Source organism: Delphinus delphis, chromosome 8 (assembly GCF_949987515.2).
Source record: "Delphinus delphis chromosome 8, mDelDel1.2, whole genome shotgun sequence".
Lineage (NCBI taxonomy): Eukaryota > Metazoa > Chordata > Mammalia > Artiodactyla > Delphinidae > Delphinus > Delphinus delphis.
In genome coordinates, this window is record NC_082690.1 from 99,094,503 (window position 1) to 99,118,156 (window position 23,654).

The 23,654-nt window shown below is 41.5% G+C and overlaps 1 protein-coding gene and 1 pseudogene across 1 annotated transcript; both read left to right on the forward strand.

The window, feature by feature from the left end:
* The first annotated feature begins 13,383 nt into the window (after positions 1 to 13,383).
* Positions 13,384 to 14,327, forward strand: LOC132429215 (olfactory receptor 9Q1-like). Its single transcript, XM_060017430.1, is given in 2 exon segments — positions 13,384 to 13,809; positions 13,812 to 14,327. Coding segments are annotated over 2 exon segments (942 nt in total).
* Positions 14,328 to 18,129: 3,802 nt separating this feature from the next.
* On the forward strand, positions 18,130 to 20,906 carry LOC132430313 (olfactory receptor 9Q2-like; annotated as a pseudogene).
* Positions 20,907 to 23,654: the final 2,748 nt, after the last annotated feature.

Consider the following 23,654-nt stretch of genomic DNA (forward strand, 5'->3'; position numbering starts at 1 on the left):
TGAAAACATGCCGACCATGTCTAAAACATATTTATATCTATTACTCAGAGGAAGTTGTGTGAAATCCATTTGCCAGAGCTTGAATGGTCTGTTAGGAGGTTAAAAAAGTCCAGGAGCAGTATGAACAGGCTTCCTGTGTTGTACTTTGGACAAGTGAGACAAGTGAGGTAAGCACTATGGGGGCTTTGCTAATATTTCCCCACTGATACTGATTCATGAAGACTATCATTTTGTCAGTAGGCCAGTGGTTTAATACGTGTACAGTGGTGAGGATTGGGAACTTTAGAGTGTCTGGTAGGACTTGGTTGTTATTTGGTTTAAACCACAGCTTTCTCTTTTTATCAAACCAACAATTGTTAAATTTCCAGTTTTGTTTTTCCTTTTTTGAGGCCAATTTTTGAGCATCTCTAGCCAGTTTTTCTAAATTATCATTCGGGACAATAACTCTTTGGACCATGATGGAGTTTGGTCCCTATTGGTCGCTTTAAGGGCAGCATTCCTTGCTGAAATAGCAGCCCACTTCCAGAGAGTCGAGTTTAGAATGCCCCAGAATCTTAACGATAGCTAAAGTGGCAGGTAAAAACATTACATTCAATAATTCCTGAACATAGGGGCCAATTTTAATTTTATTTCCACTGGAAGTAAGGAAGCCGTGTTGCTTCCACAACATTCCAAAATCATGAGCTACTCCGAAAGTATATTTACTGTCAATAAAAATATTGGCAGTTTTGTCCTTGGCTAAAGTACAGGTCTGTATAAGAGCATATAGGTTGGTGTGCTGGGCTGAAGTAGCCATAGATAAAGATGCTGCTTCAACAATACCAGACGGAGTTGTAACAGCATACCCAGCACAATGTTTGCTGTTGTCACCTTTGAAATAAGAACCATCAGTGAACCATGGGAAGTCAGTGTTACTCCATGGAATTTCCTGTAACTCATCATGAGGAGGTGGTCCGTCAGTGTTAGGCCATCACAGATATTGTACTCTGTCAGTGTCAAAGGGGAGGAGAGTAGTCAGGTTAAGATTATTAAAACATAAAGGAATTATGTGAGGGGCAGTGGATGAAAGGACTTCATAGGAGGTGAGATGGATGGCTGAAAATTGTTGGGCGTGGTGAGAATTCAGGAAAGAGTCTACTGCATGAGGTGCAAAAATGGTTAACAGAGAACCCACATGATTTTCTCAGTGGCCTCAACGGGAAGGGCAGTGGCCTTAGTGGCTCTAAGGGAAGGGTCATATCCCTGGCCCCTGGGTCCAGTTGCTGGCTATAATGCCCTAGGGGTCAAGGATGGTCCCTGTTTTCTTGGGTGAGTACTGCAAGGGCATGTCCTTCCTTTTCATATTAAAAAAAAGGAAAAAGGAAATCTGAGAATTGGGATGCCCAAGGGCAGGTGGGTTCATCAAACTTTCCTTTAAGGCCTTAAGACCTTGAAGCCTATATCATTCAGTTCTTCTCATAAAATTGAGTCAGGGTTGTTTTTATTGAATAAAACACATAGAGGTTTGGCCATAAAAGAGAAATTGTAATCCAATTTCAGCAATAACAAACCAGCTGAGAAAACTTCAGAGTTAGTGTTTAGTTTTGGGTTTTGGGAAACTTGGGACACCATGAAGTTTATCTGGATCTAGATGTAGCCCTTGTTCTGATATCAGATGCTCTAAATGTTGAACTTGGGTTCGGGCAAACTGCAATTTTTCTTTGGCGACCTTCTATCCCCTTAAAACTAAGTGCATACTGACTTCCTGTGAGGATGCCTGGTAAGGAGAGCAGGGAAGCAAATCATCCGCATATTGTAACAAAGTAGAATCTCTAGGGAACTTTATATCATCCAAATCAGCCTTCAGGATTTGCAAAAATAAGAAGGACTCTCAGTATAACCCCGAGGCATTACTGTCCAGGTGAATTGGTTTTCTCCTCAAGTGAAGGCAGAAAGGTATTTTCTAGCTTCATGAACTGGAGTACTGAAGAATACACTGCATAAAACAGTTACAGTAAAGAATTTACTTCCAATGGGAATGGATGTTTGTAACATATGAGGGTAGGAAGAACAAGGTGTTGAGGGATAGCAATGTTTTTTTTTTAACTTCTCAGCTCTTTTTAAAAAAAAATTTTATTGGAGTATAGTTGCTTTACAATATTGTGTTAGTTTCTACTGTACAGCAAAGCGAATCAGCTATACATATACATACATTCCCTCTTTTTTGGATTTCCTTCCCATTTAGGTCACCACAGAACACTGAGTAGAGTTCCCTGAGCTATACAGTAGGTTCTCATTAGTTATCTATTTTATACACAGTATCAATAGTGTTTATATGTCAATCCCCATCTCCCAATTCATCCCACCCACCCCCTTCCCCCTTGGCATCCATACGTTTGTTCTCTATGTCTGTGTCTCTATTTCTGTTTTGTAAATAAGATCGTCTATACCAATTTTTTCAGATTCCACATATTTACATTAATATATGATATTTTTTTTCTCTTTCTGACTTACTTCACTCTGTATAACTGTCTCTAGGTCCATCCAAGTCTCTGCAAATGACCCAATTCCATTCCTTTTTATGACTGAGTAATAGTCCATTGACAATGTTGTTTATTGCTTTAAGGTCCTGGACAAACCTCCAGGTTTGTCCAGGACCAAAACTCAGCCCTTAGGCTTTCTCACCAGTAAAATGCAAGTGTTAACAGGGACTAGTACAAGGGATAAAGAGGCTTCAAGCCTTGGGATCTTCTATTATGGGATTTATGCCTTGAAGGGCTCCTTTACTTGTAGGGTGTGGTTAATTCTGGGAAGACTGAGGGGTCTATTAGAATTTTGATGGGAGGCATGCTATGAATTTTGCCAACATCAGTTGGAGATTTTGCTCTTAAGGAAAGCGGTAGCTGATTTAATAGGGACAAATGATCAGTGTTTACAGAATCAGCTCTAGTGTTGTCAGAAACACAACAAATAAAAGATGTCAAAGTATCATTTAATTCACCTGGTTGGTTACTTTGATGACTACTGTCAAATTCTAGAATTATTTTCCCCCTTTGGGAGAAAGGAATTCTGGCATGATACTTCTTTAAGAAGTCTCGGCCTAATAAATGGACAGAGGTGGAGGAACTAAGGGGAAGATGGTGGGTATCACTCAAAGGGCCTAAACAAAAGTGGATAGGTTCAGAGACAGGAACGTTTTGAGGTTCATTGAAGATCTCCACTATTCGAGGGAGGGGCTGCTTTACAACAGCTGGCTTGAGCACTGAGAGTGTGCCTTTGGTGTCAGTTAGGATCGGAAGAGATTCATCTCCAATCTGGAGAAATGTTTCTCCAAGACACTTAAGAGGGAGGATTGGGAAGAGGCCCTGTAGTTCCTCGGAGGCTCATCGTGGAGATCTGGGAGAACATCAGAAAGGCTGGTGAGAGGACTGAAGGTGCCTAAGACTTATATTTGTACCATTCTTTTTCCAGTGTCCTGACTCTATGCAATAGCAGAAGCTAAGAGAGTTTTGGTTTCATTTAGGAGTCTTCATTCACTGGAGCTGAAGATTAAGAATTTTATTGGTCTTCTATTGAGATGACTCATCTAGAGTATGAGAGAGCTGGTTTGCCAGATTAACTAAATCTGGAGTGGATATAGTTTCCCATTCCGTCCTGGTCCTTTTGACTAGAAGGGGAAGGTCCTGGTTCAGCCCATTAATAGACATAGACTTAAACGCTACTCAGGTGGAATCAACATCTGAAGGAAGACCAGAACTTTCTTTAAATATAATCTGAAGTTAATTGTAATAACCATGAAAAGGTTCATCAGATTTCTTGTGAACGCAAGCCTGAATTTTGTTCCAATCCACAGGCTTCGGAAAAGCCCAGGAATTGCTTGACAAAGTCCCCTAGCGATTGACTAAGCCTGTTCATATAATAAGTTAGTGGGCTGGTCTCCCAGGTGAAATTCTAGAGACTTTTTAGGATTTTCCTTATTAGCAGTTTTCATCCAATGTTGAGCCTGGCCTTTACCGACAAGCATATGAACTAGCAGATATGAGTCAGAGAAATGAGGTTGATTCGTCTGAATGACTATATTAAGTTCCAGGAAAGAGGCATCATTTTTCTTCCTGCTGGGCTCTGCTGTCATCACAGGGCATGAGAGCTCCCCTTTCTGGTCTCTCAACTCTATTTAACTGAGGTTTCTGTTTATTCAATTTTTACAGTGGGAATTGATGTAAAATCCAGTGCTTAAAATCCCAAAATGTTACTTGAGTGAACCTAGGACCTCATCTTTGGAAACATTAGTTAGATTTTCAGATGTGTTTTCGATTATTTTGTGGCCACTGTTGACCTCTGCTTTTCGCCACCATCACGACTCTCAGGAGGTTTAGCAGAAGCTGGTGATGGCGGATTTTAGAGGGTTTGACAAATGCAATTCTATCTATGCATTTCACCTTCTTCATCTCCCTCAATTATAAATTGATTTTATTTTCTGTGACCTCCCATTGCTATTGGCACAGACCTGGGAGATAGCTTCCTCTAGCAGCTGCTGCTATATAAAATTTTTCTCTATATGATTTCTGTTACCATATATGATTTGCTTTCTATATGATTCTGACCAGACTAGCTGTGATCCTGTTCACTTAGCTGTTCATTGACAAGTCCATCTAAACATCTGCAAATCAGGTCACCAGGCAAAGACCTGCTCTACCTTTGCCTCTTATGTAACTACAGTAGGGCTGAGCTTTGCGACTTGAGCTTTATTTTATGTACGCAATGATTTAGGAAAGTCTCTGGAAGGGGAAAAGGCTGGGACCAAGTTCTACACAATTGTAAGCTCTGGGCTGCACTTTCTGATTTTATAGCCTGGGGAACAAGGACATGAAGGAGGCCCTGAGGAAACCTCTTAATAAAGCCAAGTTGTACTAATTATCTTCATAGTTCTGCAAAATGCTCATCAAACACCTCCTCTGTTGTACGAATCATCTGGGCTATCGTTATCATTTGCAAGTGGTTGCAGCACAGAAGGCATGGAACCAGCCCCCCAGAGGTAGAGTATCTTCTAGTAAGGAGTTTCCCATAAAGCCTGCCTCCAGGGAAAGCAATGAAAGACAGAGGCAGAATGTCAACAAAGAAATTCCGTATTTTAATGGGAAGAAATACTGATAAAGATTTTAAATTTTAAATTAAATTGTGTAATGTTAACAACAGGGAAGACTGACATCAGCAGTAACATTAACACTGAGCTAGCATAGAGAGAGCAAAATGGGATAGGGAGATGATGAGATGACAATTGCATGATGAATTTACGAGAACTACCAACCAAAGATTGCTTTATCGTCTATGAGGATATTTCCTTATATGATTAGAAATGTCACATTTTGTCTGAGTGCTTTATAATTTTGTTTTTAAGTGAGAAGTTACATGTAAAGTGCTTTGCATGGTACTTCATGGTCCCTCAGGGATGTTGGCTATTTCTGTGGCTTCACAATTATTATTAGTGAGATTTACCCTCATTAAAACCCAGATGGAAAGTTTACTACTATCTTAAAGTAACCAGTTCGTGGGAACTCTGCAATGTCATTGAATGTGTAAAGATTCAGACAGGAAGTAGGAAGAAAGGTTGAATTTGGAAAGAGGTCTGGGAAACACTCTTCTGATAGTGAAGATCAGATACCTCACTGAAGAGTGGCTTTATGTCTCTCACTCATGTCACTTTCATTTGATTTGCTCCATAACTTTATGAAGTTGGTACTATTATTCCCAATTTATAGATGAGGTAGTTGAATCACACTGAGATTATGCATAGTTCCCAAGATCACACAGGTAGAACGTGAAGGAGCCAGGATTCCAACCCGGACGGTCTGATACCAGGATCTATATTCTTAACCAAAATTTACCATGTCCTCTCTCTGGTAAACTCTAAGTGGTTAGAGAATACCAAATGACAGAGAAAAGGCTAAAATAGAAGCTATCTATGTTTAGGATTAAAGTACTTTGGGGTATGAGGAAGATCTAATGGTCATGATATTTTCTAAGAGCCCTGAGGGACACCCACCCGGGGTGCCCTGTCTCCACCAAGGAGAAGGTTCATGGCCTAACAAGGCACATTTCATACCCCAGGGTAGGGGGACATGGCAATATTTGCCTAGTAGGATCTCAGAATTCCTAGGGACCAGTGCCTGCCATGTGCCTACCATCCTTCCTTTTTCCTAATGGGTGTGTTTACCGTGGTTATCCTGCACGGTTCACCAATGTATATTGGGTGTCTGTAGGGCAGGCAGATAACTTGTCTTTTTAGTTCATAATTCTTTAGACCAAGGGGAGCTGCATCTGGGCTGATAGAGATCACAAGATCCTAAACTTTGATCCCAACGATGTACAGCTGACCCTTGAACAACACAGGTTTGAATTGCAGGGGTCCACTTATACGTAACTATTTTTCAGTACATACTACAGTACTACAGGATCCACGTTTGGCTGAATTCATGACTGTGGGACCATGAGTATGGAATCACTAATACAGAGAGCCAACTATGGGACTTGAGTGTTTGCGGATTTTGGTATTCGGGGCAGGTCCTCGAAGCAATCCCCCATGGATACCAAGGCATGACTTGTACTTTGTAGAGGCTTGTGTGGGTGGGTGATCGCGGGTGGTGATGAATGTATTTTGCATGTGGTTCGGTGGTAGGACTTGAGTATTTATGGATGATAGGGAAAAGTGTTCTGAAAACTCCTCTTCCACTGTGAATAGAATATACTCCCCTGCTCGAGATTGTTGAGCTTGACCGTGTGACTTTCTTTGGCTGACAGACATGCAGACCAGATGTAAGCAAAGACTTGAATGTATTTTGATAATGGAACTTTGCTCACTTGGGCCTCTGCCACTGTTAGAAGAACATGTCTTCAGTAGCTTGCTGACCCAAAGATGGTGAGAGACATGTGAAACAAATCAGGAACCAAGCTGCAGCTTGGCTAAGCTAGCCCAGCCCAGCCTTGATAAACCAAATCCTGGAACCTATGAATGTGAGAGCAAATGCTTATTCTTGTGTGTCACTGAATTTTTGGGTGTTTGTACACAAGAGTAGCCCAGTAAACATTCCATTGTCAAATACTTTTGAGAATTGCTGCACAATACGTACTTCATTTTGGAGATTTATAAAGTATATTATCACACGAAAGCCTCCAAGAAATTATTTAGTAAAGACAGTTTTCATTATTTAACCCAGTTTCTAAGGCATCTTTGAGCACTAAATCATTATTTTGTATGTTAAAAGTAAAAAAAAAAAAAAGTTAAATGCTAGCTGTAGTTTGACCTAATTTTTTTCTATTGAAGAGAGACATTTCCTTTTGTTGAGGAAAACATCTTAAAGGGCATCTGGATTATGGAATTTAAGAAACTCTAATGTACAGTCTAAATGGAAGGTATTTGGGTATTAAAGATTCAGATTATCATGCATAACAATATACAAAGAATTTTGAGCCTTCTCCCAGTAGATTGGACTAGATAGGGATTTGGAAGATTGGGGAATTGGGAGAAGAGAAATACAAATGAAAGATGATCTCAGCAGAGAAAGATACGGGTCCTATAGCAGCAGGCAGGCTTAAGGTAGAGGCCAGGAACAGCCAGAGACAAATTCCTTGTGATGGAAATGACTGGGGAATTTGTAGCACAATGACATCAATTATTCAATTCTAATTTTCTCCCTAATCTGTGAAGTATTATGAACCTCTTAAGTTCTCTACAATATTTTTATTAAAAGTCAGCTACCCAAACAAACGCACTGTGTTAATTTTGCTTTGGAGAGTGAAGGATAAAGACAAAAGGCCATGCTTCATGCTTGGCATGTTGTGGTACTGGAAAGGGTGAGAAGTAATGGGAAGTGGGCACGAGTGTAAATAACACTTTAGCGGAAACAGGAAAACAGAGCCACGCACACGCAGGAGTGAGCCCTTGACTGTCCTTGGAAATTCTGGGGTGGGTTCTAGACTTTCTCCTGCACAAAGGATGCACAGAAGGTGAGGGGCGTGGCAGAGATTTCAGCCCAAATATTTGTTTGCACAAATATCTGTGCACTTCCCTACATCCTCTAGGTAATGTAGGCAGTAATGTTGAACCCCTGTGACTGGGTTCAGGTCACTGTGATGTAGGTGGGAGGGAGGCAGACCAGGCCTGGTCCTTAGTGGCATCCTGCTTGATCTTTCCCTGTCCTCCCCTGCACTAGCAGTCTTGAAGTTCAGCTGTACAAAATGGCTTAGCTGCAAGACAGAGGAGGACTACCTATCCCACACTGGCGTTTCCATGGGTAAATTTAAATGTATTGTGTTAAGTCACGGTGGTTTTCAGGTCATTTGTTAATACAGCATAGCCCAGAGGACTCACCTCGTCCTCGTCCAGTGAGCGCTGGGCGTGGATGTGGGTGTACGTGTGGTCATAAAAATATGTCCTCTTGGGCTGTAGGGCCTGTGGCATAGGCAGAGTCCATTAGCAACCAGGACCGACACAATTTCTAGTCCGCTCACCAGGTAACTACGTGACCTTGGGCCTTTCTTTGCCGTGTTTCCTCATCAGTACAGAGGAGGAATTTGTTATCTCTCTCAATCCCACAGGGGTCTTGTGAAGATGAAGAGAGTACTTGGAAATAGTTAAAGTTACTCTGCAAGTATTAGATCTTATTAGGTTGACTTTCCTACATTTTCTTTTCCTAACTGGAGGGTAGAGAGGAAAGAAATGGAATGTCCATTAAAAGGCACTTGTTAAGCCTGTGCCCTGGAAGCCGTTGGTCTCACCCTCCTTTTCAAGCGTAGGGTACCAGCGCTATGCTGTACTGTAACGGAGACTGAGGCAAAAGGAAAATCAGTAATACTGGTGCTCTTTATTTAAAATTTTGATATATATATATTTTTATTCTGTACCTGTATTTTCATTCAATTTGTTTTATTTTATTATTATTATTTTAACATCTTTATTGGGGTAGAATTGCTTTACAATGGTGTGTTAGTTTCTGCTGTATAACAAAGTGAATCAGCTATACATATACATATATCCCCATATCCCCTCCCTCTTGCGTCTCCCTCCCACCCTCCCTATCCCACCCCTCTAGGTGGACACAAAGCACTGAGCTGATCTCCCTGAGGCTGCTTCCCACCAGCTATCTATTTTACGTTTGGTAGTGTATATACGTCCATGCCACTCTCTCAATTCATCCCAGCTTACCCTTCCCCCTCCTTGTGTCCTCAAGTCCATTCTCTACATCTGCGTCTTTATTCTTGTCCTGCCCCTAGGTAAGTCAGAAAGAGAAAAACAAATACCGTATGCTAACACATATATATGGAATCTAAAAAAAAAAAAAAATTGTTCTGAAAATTTTGATATTTTATTCATCATAGAGATTTTTGCGTTGATTTTCATTTTTGATAATATTATATGGTTATTTACCTTGTTTACTAAAGGTTTTGGTGCCACCTTAACTTTTGAATCCTAGGTGAGTGCCTCACTCACCTCACCCTAGTCCTGGACTTGCCTAATACCATCCTGTACTGTGGCCAAAGCCCCGCTCATTGCCCCAGGAGTAGCCCCTGGGCTTTCCCGTCCCTGTGAATTTGCTCACGCTGCTCCCCCTTCCTGAAGAGCTTTGCCCATCATTCTCCCACCCCTCACTTCCATCCAAACTGCCTGCCAAAGTCCATGTCCGCTGGGAAGCCTTCCCTGATCTACCCCATCTATAAGTAATCTTGCCTTACTCTGACTCCCCATGGCACCTGGACTACACCTCACTTATGAGCTTAGTACCTGTTATCTGTAGGATGAATTATTATGTGACCTGCTAGTTTGCATAGTCCTTGTAGACTGGCATTGTGTTTTCTCTTTTACAGGGATTTGTTTCGTTTTGTGTCTCCTGCTCTTCATTTAGAATGCTTAGCACCGTGATGAATCAGTGACCGATATGGTCTCATTTTCTCTTGGTTTGCATAATTGTCCAAGAAAACAATTATTCTATAATTATTCTGTTCTTCCCCATCTTCCTTATTTCCTTTTCTGAATCGAGCCATCTTGACATTCAATGGCTTAACAAAATGCTTCTGAATTTGGGGCTAAACCAATACTGCTGTGTTAAAGATGCAGAGAGATGGCAAAGGCCATGCCAACAAAAAGGATATGCCAGCTTCTCCTCTGAGCAACATCTCAGGCTTTTGTTTTCCCTGTGATTTCATTTGCTTTTAAAGCGGGGGGAGAAGGGTGGGGAGGGGAGAGGAGACAGTGAAACACCTGACTTCCAGAGAGGGCAAACTTAGAAGACATGATGTGTCTTGTTGAGGTCTCTGTGTAGAGTCTCCACTGTGTCCTTCTGAGCGATGTGATAAAGCCTTGCGTTCACAAAGCACCCTTATTCCTTCCAGGATGTGGCCACACGGAGGAAGGCACAGTTTCTGACATTGTTCTGACAGAGAAGTTAAAGCCAGAGACATCTCACTCATCGAGGGACTGTGTAGAACTGGGATTTAGGCTTTTTAGACCCCACTTAGTGGGTGTGTTGAAAGGCTTTGGGAGCTGGGACTGAGACCAGGAGTCTTGTTAAGAATCCGAGTAACAGTTGCCTTTCCTTAGAGACCACATCAGCCATTGATTGGGGACTTCAGACTTTCAGAGACTATTGGTATCTTTGCCAAAAGGGATTTGCATTGGAGTCCAGAGCCCATACGACGAGGCTTTTCTCCAATCTCTGCTCTCCTAGCCTGGAACTGAACAAAAACCAGAGTGAGGAATGCATGTTAACCAGGTTTAGCAAGTCATGGAAACAGAAAGATTAAGGGAAGAGAGACAAGAAAGTGTTTGACTGACCAGAACTGGCAAGGGACTTGAGGGTGATATAGGCAGGGACTGGCATTCAGGCAGCTGTGACATTACTGTCCCCAAGTTGATTCACTAATGTGTGTGTGTATGTAGATTGTAGGGGGAGGGAGAAGGACACCAATGCCTGGAGAGATTAAGTAACTTGCTCAGTGTCGTAACTGAGCAGATTTGGGAGGACAATATCCACCCAGACCTCCTGCTACCCAGCCCAGTTTTCTCTCCCCAGACCCTTAGGATACTTCTCCAAGCAGTGGAAAAGAAACGATTTTTTAGAGACAAGGGAAAAATAGTGGACAAAGGGCGAAGAGGACTGGCCAGGTAAAGGTAACGTGGAATTCAGGTGAGAAAACTGTCCTGGTCCTCTTGGTTCATGCTCAGTTCAGGTCACCAGATCCAATGACTTTTATTTACCATTTTCTCCAACATGTCAGTGCAACACTGGCCTAGCTGTGAAAGTCTAATGCTTTAAAGATGATCAAATATCTTCTCTACCCCCCTGCACTGCAACTCTGCCAAAGGACTTTCTATCCATTAGCACAAGAGTCCCCATCCGCCTTCGGATATGAATAGACTGCAGTGCTGGTATTCATGTGTCTACTTAAAGGCAGACATTTTCTGGGTCCTCTTAGACTATTGGAATAGACATGTGATGTATGTAAAATCCTGTTTTCAGGTAAATAGTGCTTCTGTGTACAGTTTTGTTCTTCATGGCAGTTCCACCATTTACTAGCTGTGCAATCTTGGACACAAGATTGAGCTACTTAAAGTCTGTCTCAGTTGCCTCATCTGTGAAATGGGGGAAAAAAGTTCCTACCTCAAAAAGTGAATGTGGGAATTAAATGACTTAATATATAAATCATTAGAATAGTGTCTGTATATATGTTCTCTGTTATTAAAGAAAATATCTGTTCTTTTAAAATGGATTTGTGGTAAACTAAGAGGATCTAATTAAGACAACAGCTTTCTGTCAAGTAAGCGCACTGTTACGTTGAGAATTGGAGGGTAAGTCCAAGGATGGCTTATGGTCTCTGTGAATATTCATCAATTTTATTGGGTTTTTAAGACTTCAGACAGCTTCTGTTTTTAAATATTTTCATAAAAATAAGCATAATCCGGGGCTTCCCTGGTGGCGCAGTGGTTGAGAGTCCACCTGCCCATGCAGGGGACGCGGGTTCGTGCCCTGGTCCAGGAAGATCCCACATGCCGCGGAGCGGCTGGGCCCGTGAGCCATCGCCGCTGAGCCTGCGCATCCGGAGCCCGTGCTCCGCAACGGGAGAGGCCACAACAGTGAGCGGCCTGCGTACCGCAAAAAAACAAAACAAACATAATCCCTTGAAGATTTGCACAATGCCTTTCTCTTTGCAATATGCTTTATATCTCATTTGATAACTTTATTCCCCCAAAACATATTGAGGCTTTACAACGTGCTGAGCTCCAGAGGCACATACCCTGACCAGGGAAGACAGACTCAAGGGAGACTTCTTGTGGGATGTAGGATCTGAGCTGAGGCCTGAAGGTGGTATAGGAGTTGGGCAGGACCCTGAGGATGAGAAAGACAAGGTGTTTCAGCCGAAGGGGTGGCCTGCGGAAAGCACAGAGATGTGAATGAATGTGGGGCATTAGAAAAGCTGTAAATAATTCGGGTGGCTGGAGAGAAGCGTGGCTGAAGGTACAAGCAGTGAGGCATAAGAAAGGGACACGAGGAAGTAAGTGGGGGAGACCCCCCCGGAGGCCTTTCCCCAACACACTGAGGAGTCTAAAGAATATCCCATCCTTGATGGGGCGCCATGACTGGATTTTTAACAGGGGGATGAGAAAGTCTTAGAAATATCTCTCTGGTCACAGTGAGGAGAACAAACGTATGGACACCAAGGGGCAAAGCAGGGGCGGGGCGGGGGCGGGGTTGGCGATGGGATGAATTGGGAGATTGGGATTGACGTATATATCCTAATACGTATAAAATAGGTAACTAATAAGAACCTGCTGTATAAAAAAAAAAATAAAAATTTAAAAACTCACAATAAAAAGCACATATAAACAACAACAACAAAAATAAAATGTTAAAAAAAAAAAAGTTGGCAAGAAGCAAGTCTGAGGGCGGCGGGAGCTGTTAGCTATGTGGCTCTTGTTTTGATCCAGGCAAGAGATGAAGAGGGTTTGAAATAAGGGAGGAGGTATGGTCATAGAGAAAAGGGGACAGAGTCCTGAGATGGATATTTCCATGGTAGACAGGACCCCATGTATCAGCCCCTATTGGAGCGATAGGGAAAGTTTGGTTCTGTGGTTATCTGACTGCAGGGGCTCACACAGCTAGTTAGCCATGAAAAGTGGGAGAAAAAGCACTCCTATTCTGAAAATGTTTCCCCACATCAGTTTTCTTGACATGTCACAGAAGTCCCTTAGAAGTAGGAGTTAAGACCAGGCATCTCTGAAGGCCCACATAGCCCCTGGCATGTTTTGTCCATAGCACTTGTTCAGTACATGTAACCTAGAAATACAGTTAATTCCTACTTATAGTTCCCTAACTTGCTCTCATCCTAGCCTTCTCAGGTGCCTCTGGCTTCATGGCAGAGAAGAACCTCACGTTGGTGACCAAATTCCTCCTCATGGCATTCATTGACTGTCCTGAATGGGCACTACCTCTCTTCCTCCTGTTTCTATTTATCTATCTCATCACCCCTTTGGGCATGATTATCCTGATCCGCGTGGATCTCCGACTCCACAGCCCCACGTACTTCCTTCTGAGTCACCTCTCGTTCATGGACATCTGCTACTCGTTTGTCACTGTGCCTCTGATGATGGCTGTGTTGCTGGAGCACAGGGCCACTTTATCCTACACACTCTGTGCTGTCCAGTTCTTTCTCTTCACCTTCTTTGGCTCCATTGACTGCTACCTCCTGGCCCTCATGGCCTATGACCGCTATGTGGCCGTGTGCTGACCCCTGCTTTATGTCACTATCATGAGGAGGAAGGCCCGTTTGGGTTGTGTGTGTGTGTGTGTGTTGGGGGGGGGGCTTACGTTGCTGGTGTCTTCAGCGCCTTGGTGTGGAAGGTCTCAGCTTTCACGCTCTCCTTTTGTGGAACCAATGAGATTGACTTCATTTTATGTGACCTCCCTCCTCTCTTAAAGGTAACCTGTGGGGACAGCTACACTCAGGAAGTGGTAATTATTGTGTTTGCCATTTTTGTCATCCCTGCCTGCGTGGTGGTGATTTTGGTGTCCTACCTGCTCATCATCTTGGCCGTTATGAGGATTCCCTCTGCAGGAGGCCAGGCCAAGACTTTCTGGACGTGTGCCTCTCACCTCACTGCAGTGTCACTCTTCTTTGGGACCCTCATCTTCATGTATCTGAGACATAACTCTGGCCAGTCCTCGGAGGAGGACTGGGTGGTGTCTGTGTTTTACATAACAGTGATCCCCATGTTGAACCTTCTCATCTATAGCCTGAGGAGCAAGGAAGTGAAGGAGGCTCTGAGGAAAATTCTCAACAGAGCCAGGTTGTCTTAGCCATCCAACCTTGTTCAACCTTGGAAATTCCTGAGAATCATCTCCTCTGCAGTGCCAGCATTCTGGGAACTCATTATTTATAGCACGCTCAATGTTCAGATGAATACATCATGGCATAAGGCATTAAAAAAGGACCAGAACTTTTAGTTCCAGGGACAGAAAGCAAGGAGAGAAAGAGGCAGCCTGAGAAGACATTGGAGTGAGATTTCTAGCTCTCAGGACAAGTGACAAAAGAATCTGAAGTTAATCCTGTGTAATTCAGATGTGGCACGCCTTACTACAAGACAACATTTTTTTTTTGCAAATTTTCTGTGAAAGATTTCCATCATACAGAAATGTTGAAAATAATGCATAATGAACTCCCGATACCCAATACTTAGATGTTTTTGTTTTATCACATATTTATAATCAATCTATTCATTTATACATCCATCAGTTCATCCACAAATCCACCTTATTTTTTGACGCATTTCAAAGTAAGTTGCAGACATCAGTATTAGTACTCTTCTACACTACATAATGTGGAATGATGTCATCAATTAGGATTCAGTATTTAGATTATGTTTATTTTTTCAAATGTTTAAAAATTGAACTATAGTTGATTTGCAATATTGTGTCAGTGTCAGGTGTACAGCATAGTGATTCAGTATTTTTGTAGATTATACTCCAGTATAGTTTATTACAAGATTAATGGCTGTAATTCTCTGTACTATACAGTATATCCTTGGTGCTTACTGTTTTATACATAGTAGTTTTTTGTTTTCTTTTTTTTTAAAACATCTTTATTGAAGTATAATTGCTTTACAATGGTGTGTTAGTTTCTGCTTTATAACAGAGTGAATCAGCTATACATATACATATATCCCCATATCTCCTCCCTCTTGTGTCTCCCTCCCACCCTCCCTATCCCACCCCTCTAGGTGGTCACAAAGCACCAAACTGATCTCCCTGAACTATATTCATAGTAATTTGAATATGTTAATCCCATACTCCTAATTTGTCCCTCCCCCTTTGGTAAACATAGGTTTGTTTTCTATGTCTGTGAGTCTGCTTCTGTTTTGCATATACATTCATTTATATTATTTTTTTAGATTCCACATATAAGTGATATCACACTGTATTTGTCTTTCTCTGTCTGACTTATTTCACTAAGCGTAATAGGTCCATCCATATTGCTGCAAATGGCAGTATTTCTTTTTTATGACTAAGTAATATTCCATTATATATAATTATGTGCCTATATATATATATATGAATATCTTCTTAATCCAACTATCTTTTTATGGGCACTTGGTTTACTTCCATGTCTTGGCTATTATAAACAGTGCTGCTATGAACACTGGGGTGCATGCTTCTTTCTGAGAGTTTCTGTTTTTTCTGGATACATATACCCAGGAGTGGAATTGCTGGATCATATGTTGGCTGTATTTTTAGTTTTTTGAGGAACCTCCATATTGTTTTCCATAATGGCTGCACCAACTGTGTACAAGGGTTCCCTTTTCTCCACATCCTCTCCAACATTTGTTAGTAGACTTTTTAATGACAGCCATTCTGACAGATGTGAGGTGATAGCTCATTGTTGAAGTAAACTCAAAATGATTTAACGACCTAAGTGTAAGAACGGAAACCATAAAACTCCAAGAAGAGAACATAGACAGAACACTCTTTGACATAAAGCACAGAAGTATCTTCTTGGATCATCTCCTAAGGCAAAAGAAATAAAAGCAAATATAAACAAATGGGACTTAATTACACTGAAAAACTTTTGCACAGCAAAGGAAACCACTGACCAAAATGAAAAGACAACCTATAGAATGGAAGAAAATAGTTGCAAATGATATTATGGATAAGGGGTTAATATCCAAAATATACAAAGCTCATATAACTCCATGTCAAAAAAACAACCCAATCAAAAAATGGGCAAAAAATCTGAATAGGCATTTTTTCAAAGAAGATATACAGATGGCTAACAGGCACAAGAAAAGATGCACAATATCACTAATTATTAGAGAAATGCAGGTTATGTTTATTTTTAATGATTAAATTAAGGTAGTAGTTTGATAGTCCAGTTATAAAGCTGACCCTGCTCAAAGTATTCTTCAAACTCCTGTAGTAGTTTCCAGGGACGCCTCACGTGAATCTCTACGTGCTCACAATAATATGTCTGTCAGTTGCTGTCACCACCGGAAATATGTCCTGTTCTTTCTTCTTCCCCACATGTTCCATCTGTCACATCCTTTGCCTCAGAATCCACTTAGTGATTTATACCATTTCCTCTGCCCATAATGGTATTTGCAGAATCTGTATCATAGACGTCAACTCTTTATGTTCTTAAAGCTTTTGACCTTGGGGAGGCAGAGCATTGCTGTGTTCCATGCAGGAGTGGGCAGGAGGGAATCCTAGTCTGCACTGGGTCCCTGGGCTCTGCAACAGCTCAGCCTGCATCCAAAGCTTCCCAGGAGTCCACTGGGTCTTGCTCTTCACTTCTCTGACTGTAGGTACCTCAATCAAATCCAAGGTACTGGCAGGGAACAGGCCCCACCTACTCGTCATTTTCAGTTTTCCCTCTGATCGCTATTCTTAGAACTCAAACTCCTTTTCTACCTGTCCCTTGGATTAACAGAAAAACAAGATCCCAGGAGTATGAATGATATAAACCATCATGGGAGGGCATAAAGGTGGTGACAGTATCTCACAGAGGATGATTCCAAACTCAGCCAGCCAAAAATGATGTGTCACACCTGGAATTCCAGTAACAGAATTTTAAATCAGAAGAAGCAGATAAACGAAACATGGAAATTCAGGGTGAAGGCAGCCAAAGAATATTAAATTTAAGATCACTTATAATAAAGTAAAACAGTTAGACCTTCGAAGACATGATATTTATTCTAGAAGACAGGATGCTTTAACATGCATATTATAATTTTCATAAGAAATGTTTGATCCCTTTAATGATGGTTGGTCTGGTTATTAAAACCCCAGCTGAAAATGTATAGATCCTCTAAAAGGGGGATGGTTAATAAATAGTTCCTGTGTCAATTGTGTTACAGGAAAAATGTGGTGGGAAAAATTAAGCTAGTAGTTAGAAAGCTAGGGATTAGTTAAAAAGTTTCCTACTGATTGAAAAAGACAATATAGGGTTTGTTTGAATAAGAGTAGTATACTGCAGAGTTATTTGCTCTCTTGGAATCTGCCAGAAGGTGGAGAGAACACAACGAATTGACAGGGACTACTGAGAGAATGGGCTGTCAGGTCTAAGGAGACAGTTTAATGCCTCTTCCTGATTAAATGCTAAGCAGACAGTTAAAGACTTTTATTTAAGAAGGAAGGGCTAATTGAAAAGCCTCTAGGTACTGTGGCCACGAAGCCCCAACATTGCATATGAGACTCGATATACTTTTTACCCTATAGAAAGAACTTAGGAAATCTTCCAAGGAATATATTCCTTTTGGTACAAAATAGGAATGAGGCAAGACTAGGAACCAGCCTCATCAGACCCTGGTGGCAGGATGTAGGATGGGGCTTTGAGAGTTTGAAATTAAAGAGAAATCTTCAAAGATATTAGACACCTTGTTAGGAAGATAAATTGTCTTTCCCTGGAGACTTAACTCAGGAACCAATTATGGCATGATGCTGGGACAGAGAATACAAAAAGCACCACCAGGAAGGTCTAGTGCAGGATCAGAAACTCAGGGAGAGAGGCTGGTCCACAAGCCCTGCTCTCTTGGGCTGAGTCTGCAAAAAGTTCTGGGCAATTCTAACATCAGGGATGTATTGTTCTGTCAAGGGTGAGAGGAACTCCATGAAGTGAGAAGACATAGTGGTTCTGGAAGCAACCCCCTATCAACCAAGTTGCTATGATTGTGGACTCACGCTGCATTGTTGTTTATTTAAAGGGAGCAAAGACAACGTAATTGAAGTTCAGAGAAGAAAAGTGACTTGCCCAGGGTCACACATCTACTGTGAGTGAGCTACGGCCTAGGTCTCCTCTGGATCGGCAGGTCACTGGCAGAGGAAACACTAAACAAGGGAAGAAGACACTAGTGAAGTGGAATTCAGGTGAGGATGGTTCGTGTCCCGCTAATGCTTCTGAATCTAATTTCTCTTCTTTGTTATTATTTCTAATGGGTCAGTTTAGTATTGGCCTGGCTGCTGGTGTATCAGGTAATCAAATATGACCAAAGCCCTCCTTTACAGCTCTTTTCTAGAACTCTGTTAAGAACCTTCAACTCCATTAACCCAGATTCCTCCAACAGTGCTTAGACAACACCAGACTGCGGAAATACTTCTGCTTTCAAATTTGGGTGCTGTTTATTATCAAACTGCTGCTTTTATTAAGAACTATGAGAACAGCCAAACAATGCTTACGGAGCTCTGTGAGGGGCCAAAAGGAGCTTATGTTCGCTCTCTTGATTCCAAGGTTAATGCGAGTACTTACAAAAACCAAAAAACAAACAGAAAACCCTTCATAAGCCAGCCAACTCTAACTAGGATAACAGCTTTTTGTTAAAAATGCATGTTGTTAGACTGAAAATAGAAATATTCCTGTAAGCAGAGCCCATTGCTGATTGCTAATGGATTTTTTTTTTTTTGGTTTGTGCTTTTTTTGTTCATAGAATATAAATTACCCTTCCTTAAAATGTTCATTTAAAACTTTAAATAGCCACCATATATACATAGAGTGCTTTTAGCTTTCCAATGCACTTTTGCATCTGTTTTAATCTATGCATTAACCTTATCTTATAAGCAGGACAGATATTATGATCCCCTTCTGGCAGAAGAGGAAATTGAGGTTCAGAGAGGTTAAGTGCCTTGTGGAAGATCAAACAGCTAATTGGGGACAGAGTTGCAAATACAAGAGCTGACATAAGTTAGAGAATCACTTGCTCTCCATTCTTAGTATAATGGAAGCATTCATCACCTTTTATCTTATATTGTGTTGAGCTCTATATTCGTCCATTTCCACATTAGGCTGCGAAGTTTGTTGAAGTCGAATGCCTACCTATCAGACACTCAGTTTAAAGTCTTTTATTTTAAAATGACTCAATCTTTTGTTTTCTATTTTGTTTTAAAATTTTTATTGTAGTATAATTGCTTTACAATGTTGTGTTGGTTTCTAAATAAGTAAATAAGAGAAAACAAAAGAACAGAAAACCTAAGAGCCTTAAGTTCCTGAGGAGGATGAATACCACAAAATAAGAACAAGGGGAGAGTAGGCAAAAACAAGATATTGAGGGAGACTAGATACACTTTTGCCTAAGGGTACCCTGACTAAATTGTGGGAGAAATTGTGTTCAGTTTCCATGGTAAAACAATTTAAGTATCCTTATTAAATTGTCATAATGAAATTATTGGTTAAAAATATAAAATGAATTGAACTTGTCTTCAGGGATCCGGTTATCGGGCGCTTTCGTCTCAGCTTTCACAGGTCAACCGCTGAATGGAAGGCTGGGAGGAATTACACCGTAGTGACAGAGTTCTTCCTTACTGTGTTCGCTGAACATCCCGAGGGATGTTTTGTTATTATTCCTGACTTATAGGTAGATGAGTCATCTGAGACTTCGAGTTAATTGTGCCAAGGTCATCAAGCAAATGCTACAGTGGGGCTCCCACCCCAGCCAAGCCTGAGCTTTTCATTACCATGCACACAGTCTACAGCTCTGATCTACTGCCCACCCTATATAATCACTCAATCTGGAATTTATTCTTATTGCACTGTTCTTTTTTTGCACTGTTCTCCTCTCTTTCTGTCTTTTTGGGTTTCTATATACTCACTCTTCTGGGGAACTCGGGAACGATCTTCCTGACCCGCAAAGATTGCCGTCTCCACACCCCCATACTTCTTCCTCAGCCACCTTTCCTTCGTGGACATCAGCTAGTCCTCCGCCATCATCCCCCAGATGCTGACAGTGCTGCTGGAACGCGGCAGAGTCATCTCCAAAGCGCGCTGTGCCGCCCAGCTCTTCTTCTTCACCTTCTTTTCTTCCATTGACTGCTACCTCTTGGCGGTCATGGCCTGTGACCGCTACGTGGCCGTGTGCCAACCGCTGCTTTATGTCACCACCATGACCGAGAAGGCCCGCTTGGGTTTGGTAGCTGGGGCTTATGTTGCTGGTTTTTCCAGCGCCTTTATTTGAACGGTAACTGCCTTCACTCTCTTCTTTTGTGGAAACAATGAGATCAACTTTATTTTCTGTGACCAACCCCCTCTGTTAAAACTCGCTTGTGGGGAAAGCTACACCCAGGAGGTGGGGATTATTGTGTGCAGTTTTTGTCATGCCTGCTTGTATATTGGTCATCTTGGTTTCCTACCTGTTTGTCATCATGGCCTTCATGCAGGTCTGCTCTGCCTGGGGCCAGGCCAAGACCTTCTCTACCTGCGCCTCCCACCTCACTGCTGTTGCTCTCTTCTTTGGGACCCTCATCTTTATGTACCTGTGGGATAATTCAGGCCAGTCATCGGAGGCAGACCGAGTGGTGTCCGTGCTCTACACAGTGGTGACCCCAATATTGAACCCTGTCATCTACAGCCTGAGGAATAAGGAGGTCAAGGAGTCTGTTGTGAAAGCCCTGAGCTGATCAAAGGCTTCTGGAAGGCCCTAGATGGACCCTCATCAAATATGTCATTCCTTAGTTTCTCCATCCTTTCTGTCTTTCCTCAAATATCACCTACTTGGGAAGACTTTCCCAGAAAACCTTATTAATATTGCACCTAAACTTCCCACCACCACTTTCTGATTTACTATATCATGTAATACTTGTCATGATCTGATATACTATGTTTTACATATTTGATATTATCTAGTCCTCACAGCTAGAAAGTAAACTACATGAAAAGAAGCACTTTTATCTGTGAGATTCATTTCTGTACATCCAGTGCTTAGCAAAGCACCTAACACGCAGAAGACTCTCAAGAAATATTTGTTGAATGAATGAATGAATCTTAGGTTCCAATGTCGACCTTTAAGTTCCAGCTACTTCAGTCCTCAGTTTTCTTATCTGCCAAGTGAGTTCACGTAATTTATAGGACTATATTTTTGAGGATTCAGTGCATGAATGGACAGGGACCATGTCGGTCTTATTCACTAGCATCTGTGGAATGTAAGGCATTGCCTGGCACAGTTGATGAGTGAAACAAATCAAAAAGCTATCTACCAATGCACCTACTGTTTTGATCCAAAGGGATTTTCTGAATCCCATCGTTTATGTTTTCATTTTTTCTCTTCTTATTGTTTCTGTGGGTTCTGAATAATAATACCTTAATTAGTGATGATGATGATGATGATGATGATAGATAGCAACTAAGATTTACTAGGCAGTTATCACCTTCCAGGAATTGTAATGTTTGCTCCAGGAATTACCTGATTTAATTCTCACCACAACACTGTGAGGCGTTTTGTTATTATTCCTGACTTATAGGTAGATGAGGCATCTGAGACTTCGAGTTAATTGTGCCAAGGTCATCAAGCAAATGCTACAGTGGGGCTCCCACCCCAGCCAAGCCTGAGCTTTTCAATACCATGCACACAGTCTCCAGCTCTGATCTACTGCCCACCCTATATAATCACTCAATCTGGAATTTATTCTTATTGCACTGTTCTTTTTCCTTTTACCTAGTAAAGAAAGGATAAAAGCCCAATCTGTAGAGGTAGAAGGAAGTCAACAACATTTATTTTATAGCCCCGATGTGCTAGCACTCTGTAATGGGGCAGCATGTGTCAATGTGTGTGTGCGTGCATGTAGTTGTGTATGAGAAAATGAAGTGCATAGATTAAACAGATAGCAGCTCTGAACTCTAGGAACTTTCATTTTAAGGACATACAACAAAAATTTTAGAAAAGAGTTGTATAGACATGTTTAGGAAAAGATATTGGGAAAAATTGCACTGGCGGCCAAGATTCACACATCAGCCTTTGTTCATGTTTTGGCACAAATCCCTTAAAAACTGCAGAGTGGGGTGAAGCAACTCCACAGAGTGCATCTTGGAGGCCATTTTTCAGATATTAGCTGCCATGCAATGTTCCCTGACACATCAGCTTCTGTAGTAGGTGCTAAGAGACACTTGTATTGTAGAAAGAGCTCAGAATTTGGCACTAAAGTGTCCAGTCTGTCACTTCTTAGCTTATTATCGCTTCAGATTAGTTAGGGCCTATCAGCCTGCTTCCTCAACTACTGAGCATTTACTCTGGGCCAGATTTTCTGTGTATTTCATTTGTTCTCACAACAACTTGGGGCACGTGGAGGATGGGTAGGTGCTGGGTGAAGTTCTATAGACATAAACATTAATTCATAAATAGTGTTATTAAGGTGATTGTCCCAGGTTCCACAGCCCATGTGCACCAATGGGTAGAGGGACCCACAGCTGATCAGTGGACAACTTCATGTCAGAACTGTCTGGAGCAGTCTCTCTTGGGCCAAGATTAGAATTGGATCCAGATTCCTCCAGAATTAAAGAGCTCACCAATAGTTTTTAAGTGTAACTCAAACTAGTGTACACTTAAATGCACACTTAAACTAATGCTAGACACTATGCTAAAAGCTTCACATGAATCATTTATTTTAGTCCTCCGGACAAGTTTAATAGAATGTAATTATTATTGACCTCATCTAGCAAAAGGAAGAAGTAAGACCCAAAAAGCTTAAGTAACTTGCCCAAGTTATCTATCAGGAAAGTGGCAGAGCAGGGAGGATCTGATCTCAAGTCTCCTAAGTATGTACTCTTAAATGATATCCACTCTTCTGTATTTTTCCCTCTCTTTCTCCCAGGCCCCTCAGCTGCAATTTGCTTCAGAGGTGTCTGAATTTCAGTTGCATTCTTGGTCTCCATGTTTGGTAGGTGTGGGCTGGCACGGATGCGTCTTATGGCCTGACATAGATGTGAAGTTCATGGAACTCACCTTTGCCCTCTTGTAGGGCAATGAGGAGGATCTGGAGGAATTTGCAGCTCCCTCAGAAAGAGCAGGATTGGCTCAGATCAACTATTGCTCTCTGAAGCCCTTCTGAGCACCTCTGGAGTCAAAGCTTCCTCTGATAAGTTGTTCTTCGGTATGGGGTCTCCAAGCAGTCACCAAACTTGTCTTCATGTTTTCTTTTTCAATCTTCAGGGATTGCCTAAGAATTCAAGATTCCTTTCCAAACACCGATCATTGTTATTTCCTACCATTTAATAGCACTTTAAAATATAATTTATTTTTGATCATTGTTATTTCCTACCATTTAATAGCACTTTAAAATATAATTTATTATTTTGTTCTACTTATCATCTACTTATCTATCATCTATCATCACCATCATCATCATCTATCAATTATCTATCTATCTATCTAT